This window comes from Trachypithecus francoisi, unplaced genomic scaffold (assembly GCF_009764315.1).
Source record: "Trachypithecus francoisi isolate TF-2019V2 unplaced genomic scaffold, Tfra_2.0 Lachesis_group8, whole genome shotgun sequence".
NCBI lineage: Eukaryota > Metazoa > Chordata > Mammalia > Primates > Cercopithecidae > Trachypithecus > Trachypithecus francoisi.
The window spans coordinates 20,016,775-20,040,963 of NW_022681473.1; the positions used below are offsets into that span (position 1 = coordinate 20,016,775).

Genomic DNA, 24,189 nt, shown 5'->3' on the forward strand with positions numbered 1-24,189 from the left:
CACATAATTTTAGGTAAATTTTGGAGTCCATTCCAGGTTAGGAGCCTGTGGACGGCCCTGGTCTGGGAGCCAGAAGACCTTGATCCAAGCGTCCTCTGCCTCTGACCCACACTGTGACCCCAGGCTTGTGTGGGTGGGGCCTTAGAGAGGGGAGGGCAAGCAGAGGAAGTGGAGAGAGAGACAGGGAAACGGGGAAGGGAGAGATCAGGACAGGGACAAGGAAAGGGCCTAGGAATAAAAACAGAGATCAAGAGAAGGACAAGGCCAAGTGTGTTGGTGCCCGCCTGGAATCCCAGCCCTTTGGGAGGCCGAGCGGTAGATCTCTTGAGCCCAGGAGTTCAAAACCAGCCTGAGCAACATGGCAAAGCCTTGTCTCTACAAAAAGATACAAAAATTAGCTAGGTGTGGCGGTATGTGCCTGTGGTCCCAGCTACTCAGGTGGCTGAGGTGGGAGGATCACTTGAGGCTAGGAGGTTGAGGCTGCAGTGAGCCGAGATCACACCGCTGCACACCAGCTTGGGCCACAGACTGAGACCCTGTCAAAAAAAAAAAAGAAAGGACAGAGATGGAAAGGGCAGAGGCAGAGAGGAAAGAAAGGGAGCTACACAGAGATAGGCAGAAGGAAGGGGGACAAAGGGAGAGACGGGGTCGGGAGGGGAAGGGTCTGCCATCAGGCCTTGTCGAAGGGCCCCCAGCCTGGCAGCCAGGATCAGCTCTCTCGGGAGGATCGTGGACACATTTCCTATCCCTGGGTCTCAGTCCTGTCTCCCATAGCATGGAAGGGAGGACGTCCTTGGGTGGCTGGCAGGTTTGCAGGCAGCCACTTACTGGAGGAGACTGGAGCTGCCCCAGCCTGGTCCCAGCCAAGAACACCAGCCTGGCTTCCTGTCTTGGCTTCAGAGCCGAGCCCATTAACAATGAATGAGCCCCTGGGGGCCGAGGTGAGGAGGGGGAAAGGGAGGCTGGGTGTGTCCTGGGACCCATATCCCAGCTCCTTTTAAAGTCTACTCGGGCTCCCCAGCCAAGAGCTCTGCAAGCACCGTGACAAGCAGTAGAGAACTGTCCACCAGGGGGCGCTCACAGCTTTTCTTTGTTTCGCTTCAAATGAAGTCTGTAGTGTTGGCGCTGTTGCAGGACACATGGGCCCAAGGCTCCCTGTCACTCATTTAGCAGCTGACTTCACTTCCCTTGGATGGGGGGCATCTCACCGGGACATGAATGGGGCCGTGCAGTGTGCTCTCATCTGGGGAGGAGGTATGGTGCTAGGTTTCTCCTCCCAGCACTGCTGGTGCTGGCTTATCCACAGAATTTTGCAAGGGAGCCCTCCAGCCAACCAGCCCAGGTCTCCCTGTCATTTAACTCTGCCCACGAATTTTCACACGAGGAGCATCCACAAGTTGACCCAGCCACATCCACACTTCTCTAAACAGGGCTGTTTTTAACTTACCCTGTAGCAGGACTGGGCTCAGCCCAGAAGTTCTCCAAGTCCAGGACTTCTTAAAGGAGAGACGACCCACCCACCGAGCATAGGAAAGCAGGTGGAGATTCCAAGCACCACCGCCCATGGGAATCCAGGAGACTAGAGAACTAGAGACGCACTGCCTGTCTGGTTTGGCTGTGATCTATAGCTGAGCTGGCCAGCCCATCATTCAACAAGAAGACTCGGCTGATCTCTGGGAGGCTGCTCTGTAGGAGGTCGGGGAACTAGACAGGAGCCGCACCCTTAGGGGAGGGAGCAGGGAAGTACACTCAAACCAGGCCTGCCCACTGCCCAGCTCATCCTCACAGCTCAGCTGCCTCCCCTGTGCCTGTCTGTGAGGGAAGGGACCATCGCTCCTGGTCCCCAACGCATCTTCAGCACCCAGTGAACTACATGCGCATGACAGGAGTTCAAGGGCTATTTACTTGATGACTAAGAAACCTTCAGAGGCCATATCATACCTACTTCAGAGTTGGATATCTACAAGGGGAAGGCCTCATCCACTAGCCATCTTAGCGATGTTACTAAGGAATTATATATTAGAGTTTTTAATAGCAAGCAAGTGGAAAAACATGAAGGTCAATGTCAGTGCTCTCAGTTGACCACGCCTTGGAGATACCTGGTTGTTCAGACCTGGACGCAAGGCTCCCTCCACCTGGGCCAGCTCACCTACTGCAGGCGTGGGCCCGGCAAAAAAGCAGACTCTGGAAGCTGGGGCCACCAAGGCAAATGGAAAAGGCTGGGGACCATCCCACCCCTGGAGGTGGGCCTATGTGGCACAAACCTCATTCTGAGTTTCCTGGCATGTGGATACAGACTAGGTGTGTGTTAAGCCAAGGGCCCTGGCTTGTCTGCAGGAAAGCAACCAAGTGAAGTGGGAAAGAGGAAGGGCTGCCCCAGGGAAAAAAACAGGTCCCAAAGGCATGGGAAGAGGCAGTCTGAAGCACTACAAGGGTCCTAGCCTCGCGTCTGTTTCATCTGCTCTGCCGCCAACTCCATGGGACTCTGGGCAAGTCGCTGAGCATCTCAGGGTTTCAGGACTATTGACGACCGCATGAGTGCAGTCAGATGTGCTCATCTCCACGATCCCTTCTTTGACAGCCCGCCCCCAGTTTGGGAAGCACTGGTCTGAATGGAAGCCAGGCAGGGCCTGGGAGTCTGCAGCCGATCCCCGACACCCCTCAGAGTACCCATGGGTGAGGTGGGGGCTGGGGTACTCACAAATAGCAGCAGACACTTGTTCTCACGGACGGCTCCGCAGCAGCCCAGGAAGCCGAGCAGAAAGAGCAGGCCCCCCATGGCCAGGAGGATGTAGGCGCCCGTGAGGAGCAGAGGATTGGCAGCCACGATCTCCCGGAAGCCGGTGGGGTCCACCATGACCCAGATGCCGATGGCCAGCAGGCAGGCCCCGCCCAGCTGCTCGGGCCAGGGGAGGAGTTGGGAGGAGAAACAGGCAGAAAGGGAGGTTAGGCACTTCTGACCCACCATTCCCCTGAGCCAGCCCCAGGGTCGGAGGCGTCAAGCACTAGGTGAGCCAGGCAGGAATTCATCTGCAGCGAGAGCCAGTGAGTCCCAGCCGCACCTTGAATTGCTTGGAATTTTTCTCGCTGCTGTGACCTTAAGGGCAACACGCATCCTCTAAATCCAATTTCTGACCCAGGCCCTACCTGAGGCTGCTGAGAAATGTATCATATACAGGCTATTTGCCAATTTTATCTTCTCCTGAAATGTCAGACCTGTAGGATTAGGAGGTCATCTAGTCCAACCCTCTGATTCCACACAGAGGGGGCAACAACTTGCTAAAGGTCACACAGCAAGTTCATGGCAGAGTGAGAGATGCCTTCTGGTCGCAGACGCCCTGACTCCAGCCTCAACACCCTAAACAAAGGTCCATGAACATGCTCTGAGTGAGCCCTATGCTGTGTTTGCACCACTCATGCTAGGGGCTGGGAAAACACCCACCAAGTCATGGTCATTGTGCCCCACAGGACTCTCAGTGAAGTTTCAACCTGAGAGTGGGCTCCCCTCTCTCAAATCTATGGCTCAAAAGCCTTCTTATTTATGTCTCCATCAACCTGGGCTCTCCGTGCCTTATTTATCTTTGGAAAGAGGTAGCATAGTCTAGAGAGAGAGCTGTGCCACTTATTAGCTGTGTGACCTTAGGCAAGTGTCATAACCTATCTGAGCCTTTTAGCTTCCTTGTGGTCAAAAGAAGACTCAAACACCAGAGCCTAAGGCAGCACTAAGGAAGAAAGGATAGAAGGCGTTTAGCAGATTTCAATAAATATCTGTTCCATTTTTCTTTTCTTTACTTTTTTGTTTTGAGACAGAGTCTTGCTCTGCTACCTAGGCTGGAGTGCAGTGGCGGGATCACAGCTCACTGCAGCCTTGACCTCCTGGGCCCGAGTCATCCTCCCACCTCAGCCTCCCAAGTCACTGGGACTACAGGCACGTGCCACCACACCTGGTTAATTTTTGTATTTTTCTGTAAAGATTGAGTTTTGCCATGTTGCCCAGGCTGGTCTCGAACTCCTGGGCTCAAGTGATCCTCCTGCCTCAGCCTCCCGAACTGTTGGGATTACGGGAGTGAGCCACTGTGCCCAGCCTATTCCATTTTTCTTGGGCACAGATACGTTTTAGAAGCAGACTTGTTGTGGGAAGAACCAAAGTTTGGTACCATGGGATTTGCAGGCTGTAAAGTATTTGAAATCCCTTTGTGTGGTGGGAGGGCCGGAGGCCCAAGAGGCCTGTGTGAGGGTTGACAGCTGGGCGACAGGAAAACTGCTGGGCTTTGGCTTGGCTGAGCAGGACTGTAAGCTGAAGAGAGCTGATGGCTTTGGGCAAGGGGCGTTTATAGGTACTCTTAGGGCAGCAGTCCAGTGGAGACGCCTGAAGGACTCAGCAGGGGAAAGAGAAAGAAAGACCTAACAGGCATGGCCAGCGACAGGGTTTCCATTTTTGCCATCTGCTGTGCAGTGCCTCTCTCCTTTTTTTTTTTTTTTTTCTGAGACAGAGTCTTACTCTGTCACCTAGGCTGGAGCGCAGTGGTGTGATCTCGGCTCACCGCAAACTCCGCCTCCCGTGTACAAACGATTCTTCTGCCTTAGCCTCCCAAGTAGCTGGGATTACAGGTACCTGCCACCACGCATGGCTAATTTTTGTATTTTTAGTAGAGATGGGGTTTCACCATGTTGGCCAGGCTGGTCTCGAACTCCTGACCTCAGGTGATCCACTCGCCTCTGCCTCCCAAAGTGCTGGGATTACAGGCATGAGTCACTGTGCCCAGCCTGTGTCTCTCTCGTTGGTCTCCCACACGACCTCCAGGAAAATCTGTGTCTCCTTATTGCTGCTGGAGATTTGGGGATTCAACAACTGTATGCTAAACACTTCAAGGAGGGCCCAGCTCCATTTCAGGTGGGAACGCTGGGGCTGGAGGAAGGATGAGCTGGCCCAGGGTCACCCGGCTTGGAAGGTGGGTAACCTTGGGTCTAGAATTCAAATCTGCAAGGCTTGAGGCTTTTTAGGATGATAAGGTAGGGAACAGAAACTAAGGGAGTTGCTGAAATGTATATATTTTTTAAAGACACAAAGATATAGAGATAGAGATAGAGAGGGAAAGATAGACACTGAGAGAGAGATAGATGGTCAGTCCTGGCCAGAAAGAGGACCCCTCTTTCAAGAGCCTGCCCTGAAGGACATGAGTGGAGGTTTATTCACCCAGGTCTTGGCTGTACTAAGATCAAAGGCTGAGAGGGCTGGACCAGGAAAGCCTGTGGGGGTCCAAGAAGCCAGGGCCACAACTCTACTCCTGGGAGGAGCCATGAGTCTGAGCAGAGCCTTCAGTGGGCCACCAGCAGGTGGGTGGGTCACCTGAATGTCTGGGCCTCTGTCCCTTCATATACAGAATCCGTAGGTTGGATGGAAATGGAGCTAAGCTATTGAGGACTGACCACATCCAGGGTACTTTGTAAACTAATCTTGCTTAATTTTCAAAAAGCCTGTTGAGGAAGGTCATTAAGAGATGAAGATACTGAGGCTCAGAGAGGTGAAACGTGTCTCAAATCACAAGCTGCTAAGATGCAGCAGTGGAATTTGAATGCAGGTCTTCCAGTCCCAGAGAGGTTTCTGAGTATATCTAGTGGCTACATGGACTCAGCCCCTCCAGCTCTGAAGTCCATCAACTGCTCGGGGAGATAAGGTTGGGTGGGGCTCCCTCTTGTTGCCTTGTAATCACTCCCATCCCCTCCTTTCCCACTCCCCACGAGGGGTCAGATCCCAAGACAGTGGCCGGACCGAGGTCCCCTCCACCTTTTTGAGTGGGGCTGACCCACCCCAGGGCCTGTGTAAAATGTTTCTCCTAAGAAGGTGGGCTCTTCAGAGTGGGATGGGCACTGCTGGGGGCCCCCTTCCATGAAAGCCTGGCTGGCAGGTACCCCTGCCTCTAGCACCGGCACCTGTGCTCACCCCAGGGACTCAGCCCAGTGTGACTATTTCAAAGCAGCAGCCAGTTCTGCCCACCCAGCAGAGGCCTGGGAAGACCCAGGATACTTACAAATATGAAGAAATTGAAAACAAACATCAGGTACTTCATGCAGCTCAAACAATCGCCTTCCATGGTGCTCCACCTAAAAACACAAGGCCACCTGAGTCCTCCCAATGGGGGACCCCACCCAGGAAGAACCTCAGTCCCTCCCCAGGGCGGTCCCTGCAGCCAGCCCCACCCGTGCAAAGGCTGGAAGAAGATGGAGGCTGATCATAGAGATGAGAATGCTGGAGCCAGCCTGCCTGGGTTTCAGCCCTGGCTCCAGCTTTCATTTGCTGTGTGACCTTGGGCAAATTACTCCACCTCTCTGGATCTTGCTCTCTCCAACTTTAAAGCGGAGATTAAGAACAGAACCTTCCTCCTAGCAGGGTTGTGAAGATGAACTGAAATCCCACAGTAACATGCCTAGCACATCGTCGGACACGTGGTAAGTGCCCAGCAGTCCCGCTTCACGCTGTTGCTCTACTGCAGGTGTGAGCTGGCCATTTCATAGATGAGAAAACCAAGGCCCAGAGCCTGGAGGGACTTGCCAAGGTCCCATAGACAGGACCGGAAGCCAGGCCTGACAAACTTCCCACCATCCCACATACCCTCCAGCCACAGAACAGACCAGGGCGGTTGCTTGGTGCCAGTGAGACAGGGTGTTGCAGGGAAAAGGAGAGCAGCCTACCTGGGGGTCTAAAACCTACTTCTGGGGCCAAAGCCTTCCTGAGCCTTGGCTACCTCTACTCTGAGACCTCCAGCATCCCACCTCCCCGGGAGCCTTTCCTGTCTTCACCTAGAAGTATACCCGTGGCAGCAAAGTCACTGAACACAATTCCATTCAGCCAACATTGATTGAGCATCTGCTGCTTGCCAGGCACAGCCGGGGCTGCACTGAGATGCAAACGTCCCCCATCCCCCAGGGGAAGCTGACAGCATCTGCTCCCATGAGTCAGACTTCAAGGTGCACAAGACATGTTTACATTCCATATTCGTTATTTTCACATTTTCTTCATAACGGCTCTGAGGAGACACTCAGGGCAGGGATTAGAGATCCATGTGACAGGTGGGGAAACCGAGACTCAGAATGAAAACGACATGTCCAATGTCCCACAGCTAGTAAGGGGCAGGGCCAGAACTCAAGCCAGTCCTGAGCTGCTGGCACTGCAGGTGCTTCCAGCAGGGGGTTTATACCTCCATGACAGGACTCGGTGCAAAGGGTTCTGGCAGTATGTGTCGGGGTGTGGATGGATGTCGGGGAGATGGTGTCTGATTACTTTCTGCAACTCCCGCTTCCTCCCACAGGACATGGCTGGACTCCATCTTCTTTCTCCACAAAATAAGGTTGCTAAGTCTGACTCAAAGGGTTTCTGGGAGGCTTATTATTATTAATAATAGTAAAATGTGTATCAAAACATCACATTGGACTCCATAAACATATATAATTATTATTTGTCAATTTAAAATGAATTTGGGAAAACAGTAATAATTGTAGCCACCATTTGGGGGTCCAACACTGTGCCTAGGGCTTTGCACATATGATCTCAGTTAATCCTTGCAACCACCAAGGAGGTATGTACTCTGATGATCACACATCCTTCCATCAGCCCAGCCCTCAGAAGGGTTAAGGGATTTGTCCAAGGCCACACAGCTTGTAGGAAGCAAGACCCATGGCACATAATGGGCCTCAGCAACTCTGTCCCCTCCCCATCCCAAACCACAACCCAACACTCTCCTCAGCAGCCAGACCAGCACCCTCATATCATAAGGAACGGATGGAGCAGAGCGGTGCCTGCCTCTCATCTTACCTGCCTGGCCACTCCACCCCTCTCCTAATCGGTGATGACAGCACCACCCCAGGCTGTGTTTTGGTCTGAGCTACAGGTGTTTTTTTGTTTGCTTGTTTGTTTTTAAGTGCATTTGAATCCATGGAGAGAGGAGCACAGACAGAGCCAGCTGGTGGGGAGTGGACATGGGAAAGGTTCCTGGTCTCAGGGGTGGTGCCTCGCATCCCTCCTTTCATTGTTTCTGCCGAGGTGCCAGGTGTCTGTCCACCAGCTGAGCTTGGCCAGGCAGACATGGCTAAGGTGCCTGGAGTCCATGAGGAAGGTCTGACAGGCACATCGGCTTTGGATTTGGCACTGGCCCTGGGGCCAGAGGGCTTTCCTCCCTAAAGGGACACCTCCTCCTTGTTGCTCTACTAGTCCTTATTGCAACTTGGAAAAATGCTGAGCAGGGGAGGCACAAGTGGGGCCACTCAGCATCAAAGCCAGGAAGGGAAGACACTCAGAGAGCCCACCTGGGACATCCTCCTTATTTTACTAGGAGGGGGAAACAGAGGCACCAAGTTACCTGCTGAGGAACGCAAGGGAAAATCATGCGGTGAACCTGACCCAGGGACTCCAGGCTCCAAGCCTTTGTCCTTCTAACAGCGCCCCAAGGGTTTCTCTTAATTGTGTTGGGGGAAGGGGAAATCAGGGTTTTCCTGAGGTCATCCACCCACGTCTCCACCCCTACAAATAATACTATTTATTGAGCATTTACTATGTGCCGCCTCCGTCCTAATACTTAACATTTACTAACTCATAACAACCCATGAGATTAGTATTCTTATTCCTATTTTCCGGAGGTGGAAACTGAGACAGATAGAGGCGAGGTGACTTGTCTGAGGTCATAGTTAGTGAGTGGTGAAGCCAAGATTGGAACCCAGGTAGTCCAGCTTGGAAGGACAAAGGATGGTGTGTGTGTGATAGTGGGGTGGGAGATTTGTCTTTACTTCAGTGAGTGTGGCCTGAATTCATGACATGCCATCTGCCTTCAGAAGTAAAATCGGACACCATCCTCTCTATGACAGGGGTCTCTGAAACATCTCCAGCCTCAGCCCTGCTCCTGGCTTTCTCTCTCATCCAGACATGGCTGCAGCCTCTGGGCTGGGACTGGCCTCCCTACCTCCCCTTCAGTCCAGTGCTTCCCTGCTGCCCGAAGGATATTTCCACAAAGTACATGTCACCACAGCCTTCTCTTGCTGGAACCCAACCTCTATAGGAGACCAAGCTGCCTCCTGCAGACCACAGGACCTCCAGGACTCCCCATGGCCACCTCTTGTTATTTCTGCCCTGACTTTCCTATCACCACCATCAAAGGAGAGTCCCCCAGAGGTATCTCCCTGAGGCTTACTTGGTGCCTCTGCTCATGCTGATCCCTTCTGTTTGGATTGCCTTTCCACCTACGCCAGTCCCACTTAATTCCTATTCATCCTTTAAGACTCGTCACAGGCATCACCTCCTCCAGGAAGCCTTCCCTGGTTCCCCTCTCCTGTCCCCATCGAGCCAAGTTCAGTGCCTTCCCCTAATATAATATCCCATGGCCTCTGCTGACATCCACCACTGCCCCCACCAAAATATATACCATAACATCATCAGCCAGTGTTCCTGGTGAATCCCAGAGGAGCAGAATCGTGGCTGTGCCCTCCTGGGACACAGTAGGGTTGCACATGGTTTAGACTGAGTAAAACCCTTCCACATAGGGAGTGTTAATTCAGCAGGGTGTGCAGGAAGCCTGGTGCTGGGTTAAGGCATGCTTCTAGTCATTTGTATCCCCCTTACCTCCAACAGCTAGAAAGTGGAGCAACAAGGATTCAAACCCACAGCCGTGCTCTCCTGTCCTCTCTCTCCTCTCTCTGTTGTACCCTCTCCTGGGTGAGGACAGCCCAGGACGGGGCCCTCCTAATGCCCTGCTTGCTCACTCTTCTCTCCAGAGCTTCCTGAGGCCTGAAAGCCTAGAGCTGCCTGGGATGGCAGGCACCAGGACAACTTATCCCTTCCCTTTCTCCAGGCCCTGCCCTCCCAGAGGGCAGTGGGCAGGGCTGAGATTCAGTGGGGACCCATAGGGATCGCTGTCCTGCTGTCTGGCCAGCATGTCTTCTGGTTGGTTCATGCCAGTGCATAGTGGTTGTTAAGCATCTCAACCACCATCCCTGACTGTGAGGCCTTTGGCTCTTCCCTCGTCACCAAGCCCAGACTCTCTTCCTGCAGAATGGTCCTCCAGGATACCATTTCCAGGCCAACTTGCCAACCACATCCCTGATTTCTAGAAGGAACATCTAACCTGCATCTAACCAGCATGGTCCTAAGCATGGGCTCTGAAGTCAGACACACCTGGGTTTGAATCCCAGCCCATCACCTTTTCTACCTCTGCGTCTTTGGGCAAGTGACGTAGCCTCTTGGAACCTCAGTTTCTTCACCTATAAAAATGTCCAATGTAAAGGGCTCCCCGCTGGACCTGCACAGAGCAGGTGGACAGCTCTTACCACGTCCACACCTAACTCTGCCTTCATAGGTTACTCACAGGCCTGCTGTTCCCTGTTAGATCAGAAACCCAGGATAATGCCTCGCACCCCAGAGCCTTTCTATTCTGACCCATTTCTCTTTTCAGCTCTTGGCTGATTTCAGCTCCATGCATCTTCAGACACCTGTGCCCTTTGGAAAGGGAAAAGAGGATAGGAAAGAACATTTATTGAACACTGACTCATGGCTAGTCACCTGCCAGCTCCACAGAACTGACTGCCTTTAATCTCTCCACAAGCCCCTAAAGCAGGATGTACTATGCCCATTTTACAGATGAGGACACTGAGGCTCAGAGAGGTCAAGTAACCTGCCCAGTATCACACAGCTTGTATACATGGACTGGGCTACAAAACCACCACTCACCCAACTCCAGATCCTGTGCCTCTACCTGATCCAGGAGCAGATGTTCAAGCAGAGAATTGGACACAAGGAGCACTGGCCTAGGAGTCTGGAGCCCAGGCTCCTGCTCTGTAAGTCACTGCTGTGTGACCTTGGGCAAATCACTTTCTGTCTCTGGCCTCAGGTCTTCATGTGTCAAATGGCAGAGCAGGAATCTGACAGTCTGACCATTTCCTCTATCAGGCCCTAACTTGGATGAACGGGCCTTTGGAGGCAGAGCAGCCACAACAGCGAGAGGCTGAGTACGCCTGTGCAGGAGGCCAGGCTCTGTCGTCCCTCCCTCTGCCCACCCAGGCACAGCTTCTCTCCAGGGTAGGATCCAGCTTCAGCTGGTTCTGGTTCTTTAGCAATTAAGGGGTGTAATAAATACAGCAGCTCATAAACGGACTACCTGTATTTATTGTGTACCACATTCACTGCAGATTACATCTCATGGTCCGAGCTTGCGGAGCGCTGGGCTCCCAGACAAATGCAATCAAAGGAGATGTGTCTCCTGGGAAGAGCCTCCCACGACCTCAAAGGTGAGTCAGGTAGGAAAATAGACAATGTGAGCCCAGGGGCCGGTGGAGAATATGGATGCCTGGGTTCCAGTTTCAGAGCAGGGTGGATGAGTAAAAAGAGTACTTTGGTACCCAACAGGGGATTGTGTCCCAGCTCTGCCAGGCTTAGCTGGTGGGGCAAGTTACTGAACTGCACAAAACTGAATTCCTTCTCTGTAAAGTCAGGATAAAAAATAATGCCTTCCCTGGCCAGGCGCGGTGGCTCACGCCTGTAATCCCAGAACTTTGGGAGGCCAAGGCAGGCAGATCACCTGAGGTCAGGAGTTCGAGACCAGCTTGGCCAACATGGTGAAACGCTGTCTCTACTAAAAATAACAAAAATTAGCTGTGGGTGGTGGCAGGCACCTTTAATCCCAGCAACTTGGGAGGCTGAGGCAGGAGAATTGCTTGAAACCCAAGAGGAAGAGGTGGCAGTGAGCCGAGATTGTGCCATTGCACTCCAGCCTGGGCAACAAGAGCGAAACTCCGTCTCAAAAAAAAACAAGGCCTTCCTCATGATGCATGGAAAATACTGAGCACAGGGCTTGAAGCATGGTAGCCAATAATAGTAACCACTGGCATACACTGAGTTCTTACTATGTGCCAGGGAGCACACACAGTTTCACTGAATCCTTGTAAAACTCTGCGAAATAGGTAATGTCATTCTATTTTTCAGAGGAGGGAACTGAGGCTCGGAGAGGTGGAATCACTTGTCTAAGGTCACACAGCACAGAAGTGCCTGAGCCAGAAATTGAAACCACATCTATCTTAATCTGGGGCCACAACTCCTAATCATCATTCTCAATGAATGCTAATTCCCTTGCCCCATTCATCCATCCTCCTCCAAAGTGCAGACCTGTCTTCACACCACCTATGCCATTTTATCTCCCATTATTCTCCAGCAGGGACAGCCTCCCGGGCCTCACAGCCGTCACTCACTGCCAGGCTGAAGCCTAGAGACCAGGGCTCACCTGCTCCATCCTCTAGAGACTTTCTGAATGTGGGGACACACCTCCATAGCCAATTGGTCAGACTATAACGACATACACACGGGACCTCCAATCTCTGCCTGGCTTTTAGCTCCACCCATCCATGGATGACTTCTAGAAGTCAACTTCACTGCACAGTTTCCTAATTTACTTCTAAAGGGAGGGGAACCAATGGAGAATCTCTGGAGGGTGGGGTGAAAAGAAAATTGAGACCATGAGGTCCAAGAGCTTTGTTATTGCTCAAAAAACAGGCACTTAGGAAGGAGATGGCAGGCCTGTCTGCTATGGGACATGATGTCCTCTCTGGGGCCAGTGGTGGGAAGCCCATCGAAGTCTCCCTATTTCCCTGAGCTGAGGGGGCCCTGGAGGGAGAGTAGCAGTGTGGGTGGGGCCTGTAGGGTCAGGTGGGACCTGGCCTGTCACTTACTTGCCTCATGACTGTGAATGAACTACATAACCTCTCCAGGTCTTTGCTCTCATGCCTGCAAAATGGGGACAGGAATGCTGACTTCCTCTAGAAATTGTGCTAACTGAGCATGAAATGGTATCATAGAGGTACAGTCCTTCATGCAGCGCTTGACACGTGGTGGCTCCTTCCCGGCTCTGGGCTCTGTTCCTCCCTCCTGCCCTGCCACAAGGTAGCTCCTCCCAGCTGCTGTCCTAGATACAGGCACATCAGTTTCAGCCTCAGGAGAGGGGAGGACTCTGGGGTGGAGGATTTTGAAGCAGGGAGAGTGATTGTGTTCAGTGGTGCTCAAACTGGGTTCCCTGAGACTAGCAACATCCTAAAGTTATTTTCAATATTTCAAATAACATCTCAGACATCAACCTCTCACTATGGGCTGGCTCAAGGGGCAAGTGTGTTGGGTTTTGGAGCAATTAAATCACCCCCAGGTGACGACCTTGTTTCTTGGGTTGTTCAGAATCTCTAGACACCAGGTCTATATGACTTTGCAGAACAAAAATGAACGTTCTATTTGGTGCATAAAATTCTTTAAATCTTAGGGCTCAGAGGGATGAAATGCAAGAGTCAGCATCACAGGCAAGCTTGACTTAGTGGGAATTCCACTCCCCACATGCACCCGGAAAGCACTGGAGAGCAGTTTCGTGCTGTGATCCCCTGTCCTTTCACGTGGTGTCTGCCTCAGGATCTGCTCTGTGGATCCTATGGTCTGAAGGCTCATGTGCCTGTCACAGCAACCCTCATCTGGCCATGGGAAGGTCCTATGCTTACAGATGGCTGTCTAATACAACATGACCCTCAGATGCAGCCAACTGTTTTGTGTATAACAAAACAAGGCATTTAAGGATGCTATGGTTTGAATGTGTGTCCCCTCTGAAAGTCATGTTGAAACTTAACACTCAATGTAATACGATGAAGAGGTGGGGCCTTTAAGAGGTGATCAGATCGCAAGGGCTCTGCCCTCATGACTGGATCAATCCACTCATGGATTAATGGGTTACCACGGGAGTGGGTTGATTATCCTGAGAGTGGGTCTGTTATAAAAGCCACTTTGGCATGCTCAGCCCCCTCGCCATGTGATGCCCTGCACCACCTTGGAACTCTGCAGAGTCCCCCGGCAGCAAGATGAACTTCATCAGGTGCAGGTGCTTGACCTTGGACTTCCCAGCCTCCAGAACTGTAAGAAATAAATGCCTTGTCTTTATAAATTATCCAGTCTCGGGTATTCAGTTACAGCAATAGAAAACACACTAAGACAAAGGGTTTCAAGGGAACTTCGGGTAAACTTCTGACACTACTGTTTGTGTAAGTGCTGCCTTAGATCCAGCTCTTGTGTAACTTACATCACCAGCATATCAATAAAAGAAGTTCTTAATCGTCAAAGGTTGGGAAGCATGATCTAGCCCAATACCCTCATTTTGGAAATGAGAAAACTGAGGCCAAGAGAGGGAAAAGGAGCTTGGCCAATTTCCAAAACCAATTAATTAGTCATGGATATGAGCTTGGAAGCCCAGCCCTGTGCCCTGTGGATACACCACATACTCTGTGTGCTTCTTATTTATTTTGGGAGCATGCATCTGCCTTTACTAGAATGCATGTTTCATAAAGGCAAGGACTTGTTTTGTTCACTGGCTTATTTCTAGTGTCTGGAGCAGTGCCTGGCACATAGTGGGTTCTCAATTATATATCTGGATGAATAAATGAATGAATGTATAGTGGAAAAAGAGCAAAAAGAGACGGTGGAGTCAGCATATCAGAGAAATACACAAAGCCAAGTCAGAAAGAGAGGGAAAGACAGAAGGAGACAGAGAGACAGACAGGCAGATCGGACAGGATCAGACTGGAGATGGAACAGTGTCAGGTGATGGGGCAGAGGTACGCTGAGAAAGGAGAGGCAATTGCCAATGTGTCACCTGGGCAGTTCTTCGGGCATCAGCAGGACAGAATCTCTCGTCAGCAAGGCTTGTGTATATTTCTTTTATCGGCCCAGCTTGTCCAATAAGAGAAAATATTCAATTACTACAGGAAGTCAATAAGGAGCAGCCCCATGAAAGAAGCTGCTTATGAAAACCCGCCCTCCAGATACACACACTCGGGGCAAGTGTCCTGCTAATCTGGGCCCATTAGAGCTCATGAAAAGCTCTCAGCACCTGGGGCCACTCCAGCGGGGGAGCGGCCTTCTGCCCAGATGGCAGCTCCTGGGTGCCTCTGCAGGTGCTGCCTTGGAAGGCACATCTTTAAGAGACTTGCAGATTCTAGCATGGGCTTCATGTATGCTGACACGGCTGCATGAGGCTGATGGCCTGGGAGGAGATGATGGGTGTGAGTAACCTGCATCCCTGGCTGCGTGGCTGCCACCCAGGCATCCACAACAATACCTCAGCAGAGAGAGTGCCAGCAGGGCCCTGTTCATCAACTTCCTCCCCCAAAACCCAGACTCCCAGGAGAGAGAGATTTGATGCTGGAAAGTGTTTCTTGGCTTTGCATAAGGATTTGCAAGAAGGTTCCTTCAGAGGGCCAGCTCCCAGCAGTGGAAATGAGGGTTCGATTTCAGAAGTCAAACAGGCCCATATGGAGACTCCTGTTCTATCACTCCTGCGGGGAATTCCACAGCCAGCTCCTGCTCAAACCTTGGGTTAGAGGACGGTCCCAGGAGGACCTGGGACCTGGGGAAGCCTGGGCTGTGGGGGTATTCCTAGGGAAGGAAAGGGGAGCTATCCACACCTATTTAAAATCCCTCCCATTCAAGTACAAGCCTGCCTGGGGGTCAGTGAAGGGGTGGTGGGTGAAAGATTCCTCCCCATTTACCCATCCCTCCCTTCCTCCCTCAACCCACCCACTCACCCACCTACCATCCATTCAGTAGACATACACTGAGTTGCTACTATGTGCCAGGGGCTGTGCCAGGGAGTGCAAGGTGCAAATAAGCATGGACACGTAGGTGAGTGGTGGTGGTGGTGGTGGTAGCTTGGAGGAGACAAGGAGGCAGATAACAGCAGTGCTGGGGAGCCCACAGTGGGGAGGACTGACTCCACCGGCATAACCCTGGACACAGGGGAGAGGAATCGTGGGGAAGGGGATGGAGAAGGTTAGTCTTGGGGGAATGCAGAGGTAGAGATGGGAAGATGGAAAGGCAGGAGAAGAGGCCTCCCTCCTGAGACATGGCCACAGCCCCGGGAGCTGGCACCCCTATTTGGCCTAAACATACATATGTGACAGGCCCTTCAACTGCCTGTCCCATCTGTGTGCACCAGTTTCAGGCACCCCGTGCACTTGGGGTACAGTGCTGACATGCGTGAGCTCCTGAAATGCTCAGAACAACCCTATGAAGTAGGTATCACCCCATCATCCCCGCAGTACAATGGGGAAACTGAGTCCAATGGGAAAAGAGAGATAATTGACTTGTCCAACATCACACTGTTGGTAAGTGATAGGGCTGGAATCCAAACTCAGGGGTCAGAGTCAAAAGTGGCTTTTGTAGAAAGTGCTTTCTCTTCCTATGTGATCACAATGAATTCTCACAGCAGCCCGCGAGGCAGGCTACCGCAGGTTCTCTGGGGTCAGTGAAGGAGTGGTGGGTGAAAGATTCCTTCCCATTTACCCATCCCTCCCTTCCTCCCTCAATCCACCCACTCACCCATCTACCATCCACTGAGTAGACGTACATTGGCACGTACTATGTGCTAGGGGCAGTGCCAGGGAGCGCAAGGTGCAAACAAGCATGGGCACACAGGTGAGTGGTTTTTACAGAAGGAAACTGAGACTTGGAGATATCAGTGACAAGGCCGAGCAACCTCGGGAGATTTCAAGCTGTTTCCAGCATTGTAGCTCAGGGCCTGTACCCCATGCCCATCCCCAGGGCTCAGGGAAGCAAGGACGGGGTGATGGTTTCCTCCCGCTTCTCTTCTTCTCCTGCTCCATCCCAGTCCTGGTGCCCTGTATCACCCTTCCTTACCTCATCTCCCTCTGGACATTGAGGTGATGTCCAGCAGCATGGGTGATGAGCAGCATGGGTGACAGAGGCCAACCCAGAGACAAGGAGGAGGTGCTGAACTCTGGGGGTATGTCTGGCAGTTGCCTGCCTCCTCCCCACCAGGGAGCTCCAGCCCCTTTGAATGCTGTCCCCTGGCCGGGAATGGGCTCGCCCCTTGTGGTGTCCCAACTTCCCTGAACTAACCTCATTTCCCTTTTTTTCTTTGTCCTCCGTGAGCCCCTGTGCCACTGACTGGCTCATTTGTCCTGAAAGCGGACAGCCCAGTGACACCACGCTCACCCCATCACTGATGCTTCTGCAGAGGCTGGGTTGGTTTCTGCCTTGGCCAGCTCCCTGGAGACCCTGGGAAAGTCACCCCCCTCTCCAAGGTGCTAGGTTCTCCTCGGAAAACTGTGATGATGAATTTGGAAGCCAAAGGTGGTTGTATGAATTCACAGTACCATGGGAGCTATTATGATGAACAGCATCAGATATTGGAAATAAGTGGATGCCCAGCCCACATTCACCAGTTATGAATGGAGCAGGGTGTGGGGGAGAGCCATGGATACATGGCTTGGGTAGCATGGATACAAACATCTTTCCCCTAAACAGACCCAAATTCAAATGAATTGCCACAATTTTGTGATAACTGAGCCCAATAACTACTAGGATTGAGGGTTTACCATGTACCAGACTCGCTATACCTTTCTCCTACCTGTCCTCTTATTTAATCCTTACCTAGGAGATAGGTACTGTTATTAACCCATTTTACAGATGAGGAAACTGAATCTTGGGCAGGGTAATTAACTCACCTGAGTTTATTTACCTGGTTAGCAAAACATGGCTATGATTTAGCCCCAAGTCAGCTAGACCCCAAACCAGAGCTCCTGCTACGACACCTATCTGTGGGGTGTGGCACCAGAGAGAGGAAGCGCCATGCCCTAGTCTCCAAAGTCTCCACCCAGTGCTGCTCTTCCCTGAACCAGGCAGCCAGGCACAGAGGCCCAGGAAGTTGGCTAGACTCCTTCCCTGAGCCAGCTGGAGGCCCTGGGGGATGGCCCAGGCTAGCCATCCCTTGACAGATGGGAGCCCCGAGGCCCAGAAAGGCGCAGAGATGGGACCGAGGTCACGCAGTGCCTTGGGGCTTTCCTCGGCGGACCCCTGCCCGGGCCAGACAGCTTTATTAATCTCGCCCCTCCTGTCGCCCAGATGGCGGCTCAGCCCCATCTGCACGGAGCAGGGGCTCAGGAGGGGCTCTCTGATTAAGAAGAACAGCTCAGTTCATAAATCACTCCTTTTACTTTCACTCCCCCCCCAGCCCCCGGGCATGCTTTCTGGAGAGAAGGAAAGGAGGCAGCTGGACGACAAGAGAGATGGAGAAGCCCCCAGTGGAGGAAGCAAACGAAGGTCTGGGCTCACCGGTGCAGAGCTGAGAAAGGGCTTGCACGTGCCCTGGCCAGGAGAGGGCGCTGTGGCTAAGGGCAGAGCCTCAGAGGACCCTATGTTCTCCTGCAACTGGGTTCCCACCAGTGGGGGATCTGCCTGTGCCAGCCACAAGCCTGAGCCAAACACCTCACCTCTGGAGCCTCGCCTCCACATCTGGGAGGTGGGATGCTCAGAGCTAACTTCTAGGAGCCTTTCCAGGAGGATGCAAGGGGATGATGAGGGTGAAAGCACTTGACAGGCTGCACATCCTGTTCCCTCCTTCCTGCGCTCCCGGCACCAAGAGTGCCAGCCCTGGGCTTGGTCCAAGGCATAGGGACCAAGAGCTGCCCTTCCTCAAGGACTCACTCAAGTCTAGTGAGACAATCACCGCAGTCCCAACTTGGAGAGAAGTGTTACTGGCCACATTAACCAAGTGTCCTAGGCTTGCCAGGCAGGATACAAAAATGAAACCCTGACTGCTAGGGTGAGACTGGGGTAGGGAGAGCCTAGAATCAGGGAGGCCATGTGGGGAGGACCAGGACAGGGTCAGCATTTACTGAGGCCTGATGATAACACAAGGCAATGTATTATGGGCGTTCACTTAAAATGATCTCACTTGATCCTCCAAAAAGCTCTACAAAGTAGACGATATTATCATCATTCCCCTTTAGGGATGAGGAAACTAAAGCTCCATAGGGCTAGAAAGGTCCCAGAGCTGGGAAGAGATGGAGCTGGGATTTATAGCCAGGTTTTGCTGGACTACAAACCCACATCTTTTCCTTGGTCAGGACGCCGGCCAGAGGCCTGGAAGACTAACAATGATTCTTGCCATCAGGTTCAAGGCTGATGGGGAGGACTTATTTGCTCACTGGCTGTGCCTGCTGGGCCTCATCCCAAGACAGACGGTCTCATAAACAAGCAATTGGCCTGAGATCCTGGCGTGCCTGGTGCTGGCACCAACATGGGGACATGGTCACAGCTGAGCGGGGGATAAAATCTAATTAGGCTCCTGAGGGGTGGGTGCCTTGAGGGTTAACCAGGAGCGCAGCCTGCTGTGGATGCAATCGGATCCTAAATGACAGGCTCCCCTGCCCCCCCCGGCTCATGGAGCTGTGAATGTCAAGGCGGCACAGAGCATCTGCAGGCTCTGGGAAGGACCCCTCTCTAGTCTGTGAGTTGAGCCAGGCTGGGCACCCCGTCCCTGCCACCAGCCCTTTCTTCTGTCCCATGTAGAACTCCCACAGGGCCATCAGAGAATCATCAAAGAAGGAAGCATCTTAGTGAGGGTTGTCTCCAACTCCTCATTTCACACTGCGGGAGCTGAGGCCCAGAGAGGGACGGGCTCTTGCCCAGAGTCACACAGCATGGCTAGAACGAGGACCTCCTGACATGAAGCCCACTGCTCTTCCCACCAATTGAGGCAGCCTCCCAGGATGTACACCTGCACGTAGGTAACTCCTGAAAGTGCTTTATACACATTATGTCATCAGACCCTCCCAACTACACTGCGAGGTGAGCAGTCATGTTTTACAGATGAGGAGACTGAGGCTCACTAGCCTGAAGTCACACAGTAGGTTGGAGGACCTGCTGGGACAAAATAAGGTTCCTGGCTCTTCTGCCCTGGCTGTCTTCCAGAGGACTCTGAGTCCCCAAACCCCAGGGTGACCCTCACACAATCCATGCCTGCCATCCCCCATAGACCGGGGCTGGTCTTAAGCCACAGAAGGTGCCAGTCCCAGAAACAGGTCGGGGGTCCCTCTGCCTGTCTGAGGCACTAGACATTGCACTGAGACCACCTGTTTGCAAAGGCCTCTGTGGACAAAGCTCTTCACCCTCTTTCAGGGACTGTTACTTTGCCACTTTGTCAGAAGTCAAGGCAACCTGGGAAACCCACACAGTTTGAACTTGGGGGGTGCACAGAAGCATGGAGGTCACTCTGTTTGTCAGGGAGAGTGTTTGGCCTGATGACACTAGCGTCCACCTCCAACAGCCAAGTGTAGTTGAAGCAGGCCAAACGAACAAGTCCCGGGGCCTGGGAGGGATGGTGCAGGTCAGAGTGAAGCCGCCCCCTCTGCTCAGGATACCCACCCACACCCTGTCCTTTGAGCCCAGCTGAGCCCTCCAGGAAAGGTGCCCGATCTGGGGAAAGGCAGGTGCCAGGAGGAGAGAATCAGACATTCCGGTGTGGCAGGGAAGCCCCAGTTCTAGGAGATGGTGCAAGCACCAGGGGAACGGAAGGAAGGCTGACTCAGCCTGCTGTGGGGAGAGCAGACAGCCCCACAGCCTCCCATAACCTTGGGGAAGGGGCTGTAGGCACAAGGGGGCAGATGGCCTGGCTGCTTCCATGGGGTTCAGAGAGCATCCCCTCAGTGGCCTCGCTGGGCAGCCAAAGAACAAGTTTCCTCCAACCAACCATTATTCTTGTGGTAACTCACACCATAACACTCTTGATTCATTCACTCCTGCCTACGTTCGTGCTTTTGTTCATTCCCCATTTAGTGAGATCCTTGGCCTTTGCAGGAGCCCCACTTGCCAGAAAGAATGGAAGGAGTGACCCCCAGACCTGAGGGATCAGCCAGCAGCAGCCTCTGAAGCCCCTCTGATGATGGATAGCTCTGCTCTGGCTGCTCCACAGTGTCCTAGTCCCCCAGGAACCCCCCATACACACACATGGGCTTACGGCCACAGCAGTCTCCAATCCTCACCGCGTCCCCTACCCAGCCTTGCATAAGCCAGAGCTTCTGGTAGCACCTGCTCTGGCTCCACCTGGACTGAGTCTTATTTCTCATCCTCCAGGCTGCCTGCCTGAAGGTTTTCGGAAACTTCATGCTAACCAGAGCCTGGGTTTCCACAGCTCTTTCTGTATACCTGGCCTTGAACTAAAGGCATACAGGTCCTTACAAGAATCTAGAGGGTGTGTCCACTCTCCACTGACCTTGTGATTGAACTGGGCTCAGAGACGGTGTGCAACCTACCTCACATCATTCAGCCGGGCGTCAAAAGCCATCTGGCCTGACTCCAAAGCACAGCACCTAGCCCCTTAACAAGGATCTCGCACATCTACCCCCACCCTTTGGCAGTCGGATGAGGCCTCTGGACCCCACTTAAATATAATACAAGATTAAAAAGGAAACCAATTATATTGAAATATAGCTATCAAAAACTTTATCTTGGGGGACAGGCTCCCTGTTGCCCAGGCTGGAATGCAGTGGCATGATCATGGCTCACTGCAGCCTCCAACTTCTGGGCTCAAGGAATCCTCCCACCTCAGCCTCTCAAGTAGCTGGAACTCCAGATGCATGCCACCATGCCCAGCTAATTTTTTCTCTTTTTGTAGAAACAGGGTCTCCCTATGACACCCAGGCTGGTCTCGAACTCCGGGGCTCGAGCAATTGCCTGCCTTGGCCTCCCAAAGTGCTGGGATTACAGGTGTGAGCCACTGTGCACAACCAAAATACTTTTCAAAAAGCAAATTTGGAATAGGATAATACAAGTGCTTTTTAAATGAACATGCAAAACTCAAGATCTAGTGATGGATCTAATAACTGTCATCATTTTAAGAAATTCCCAGCAATTTTTAGGTAATTTGAAAATATGCACTTAGATCTATTGATGACAAAGTCACAAGTACTGCTAACCGTACTGTGGTTTGCTGCTTGTGTTTATAATGGAAGAAAATACTCATTTTCAGTGAAACGTTAAAGTGAAGATATGTTTCTCAAAGTTCACCAATCCCTTGAGTTCTATGGAATCCATGGACCCCAGAATGAGAACATCATTTGGCCTTGAATGGCTCAGCCCATCTGTCTTAGCAGTCCAATCTGCCGCTCAACGATTCCCATCCTTCCCCCAAATCATCCTTCTCCTCAGCTCCAGCTCTCAGCAGAGGGACAACAAGTTTGCAGCAGAAGCAAATGGGACCATGTGAGCAGGAAAGAGGGTGGGGATCAAAACCCTAAACTCCATGGAAAGAGTACGTGGGGCAGGACCGTGGCCATCTTCCTGCCTAGGGCAGGCCCAGCCATTCTGGGTCATGGGGAGAACAGGGAGCCAGCTAGCATGGGAAAAGTCCCTGGGAACTTTCTAACCCTCAGACCTCTGGGACTTGGCCCTAAGATTTGGGTTCTGCAGGCTCAGTGAAGGTCCACAAGTCTCTCCTTTTCTCATATCCCTGGAAGGTCTACAAAGTTAGCTTCAGAGACCTCAAGATGAGAAGGACCCTGAGGTTTATCTAGGGTCCAAGGCTCCAAGTATGCTGAAAATTATGGTCCCCAAATCTGGGGTGACAATACAAGTCATCAGCTAATGGCCCATCTGCCAGTCAAACCCACAAGGAATCCTTCCAGGTCATTCCTAGCAGCCAGAGCCCAGGTTCACTGACATCAACCCATGTGAGCTTTGGCTCTTGGCCTCTGCCCCCTCCTCTTCTAGGCAGCCCAAACTAGATGGTTGATGCCACTGGCCTCCTGCTGGGGCCAGTCAGCATGTGTCTGGAATGGAGACTTTCTTCTCTGGAAACCCTCCTGCCTCCAGAGAGAGCCTGGGGCTGGGGTGTGAGGTGGCAGCAGCTTTTTCTGCTTACCCAGAGGTTTGTGGTGGGGAATGGAATGTAGGGAAAGAGGTGCTGTGAACCTGCCTGGGTCCTGTGGCTGGGTGGGACTCTGGGATGTCCACCTCAGCACTGAAATCACCTTCAAGGAGCGGGGTTTACATGGGGACCAGGAGGACCTTGCAGGACTGGCCTCATCCTCTTGGGCCCACTTCCTAAAGGAGGTGCCCCCAGGACCAAGGGTGGGAGAAACAGGCCATCTGTATTAATCCATTCTCACACTGCTAGAGAGAAATACCCGAGATGAGTAATTTATAAAGAGGTTTAACAGACTCATAGTTCCACATAGCTAGGGAGGCCTCAGGTAACTTACAATCATGGTGGAAAGCACCCCTTCACTGGGCGGCAAGAGAGAGAGGTGAGTGTAAGCGCAGGAAAAACTAACATTTATAAAACCATCAGATCCCGTGAGAATGCACTCACTATCACGAGAACAACATGGTGGAAACTGCTCCCATAATCCAATTACTTTCCTTCCTCAACATATGGGGATTACAATTCAAGATGAGATTTGGGTGGAGACACAGCCAAACTATATCATCACCCTTGTGGTTTTCTGGTGCATCCATCCCACCTGGGTCTCAAAGCTGCCTTGGAATTCAAATCCTGGACATGGAGCTGAGCTAGAAAGTAGCTTAGAGGTTACCCCCATTCTACAGCTCAGGAGACTGTCCAGAGGGGAGGGGGCTGGCCCAGAGGCTCATAGCAAAATCAGAGCTGAATGGTGGCTCCCAGCCTGAGTGCTCCTGACCACACACTGGGTGACCTCCAAATGCAGCCCAAGCCAAGCCCAGCCCGAGGGACAGGTGACTCTGAACTCGCTGCTGTTGAACCTTCTCTACCAGATTATAAACACTTTGGCAATCAAGTCTGTTTCTCCCACTTCCTCTGAGTCCCTTCACAGAATACAGGGGGTACTAGATGGTGCCCCCCAATAAGGATTCAGTCATTATAACAATACCATCAATGTAATAACTGCTCCTGCTTCATGTGTGCCAGGAACCATACTAAGCACTTTCCAACATCACCTGAAAGTGGGTGAACTATTCCTGAGTTACCCAGGGGTAAACTGAGGCTCAGAGAAGGTATGTAAGCTTCCCATGCCAGCTGGTGAGGGAAGAACAGGGGCTCAGATGCCAGAAGACACGTGGCTGCTAAGGGCCAGGACACCTGCCGGCTGATGGGCACTCAGAGGGCAGAAGCAAGTGGTGAAGAGGAGGAATTGGCAGCCCCGAGTCCTGGGTTTGAGTCAAGACCCTGAAAACTTGGGCAAAGCCTGCCCTCTCTCTGACTCTCAGTTTTTGCTGCTTTTCACAGTCAAGCCTCAGAGTGGGGCAGGAGCCCCCTCACCTCCTTCCCACTGGCCCTCCCTTCCCACATTGCATCCCCCCCAGGGCCTGGAGCTCCAAAAAAGACCCTTTGAAAGACAATAATCCATCCC

The 24,189-nt window shown here is 52.3% G+C and overlaps 1 protein-coding gene across 3 annotated transcripts in view; it reads right to left on the reverse strand.

Annotated features, from left to right (window-relative positions):
• Positions 1 to 24,189, reverse strand: part of TSPAN18 (tetraspanin 18) — a 205,101-nt gene that overhangs the window by 19,249 nt on the left and 161,663 nt on the right. For 2 of the 3 annotated variants that reach the window (XM_033207768.1, XM_033207769.1), the window contains 3 exons: positions 14,655 to 14,731; positions 6,033 to 6,105; positions 2,702 to 2,896 (listed from right to left, as the gene is read on the reverse strand). In XM_033207768.1, the coding sequence (XP_033063659.1) occupies positions 2,702 to 2,896; positions 6,033 to 6,105; positions 14,655 to 14,674 (288 nt within the window). In that variant the 5' untranslated portion in view covers positions 14,675 to 14,731. The remainder of the gene's footprint in view (positions 1 to 2,701; positions 2,897 to 6,032; positions 6,106 to 14,654; positions 14,732 to 24,189) is intronic. The other variant, XM_033207771.1, reaches the window with a different exon arrangement.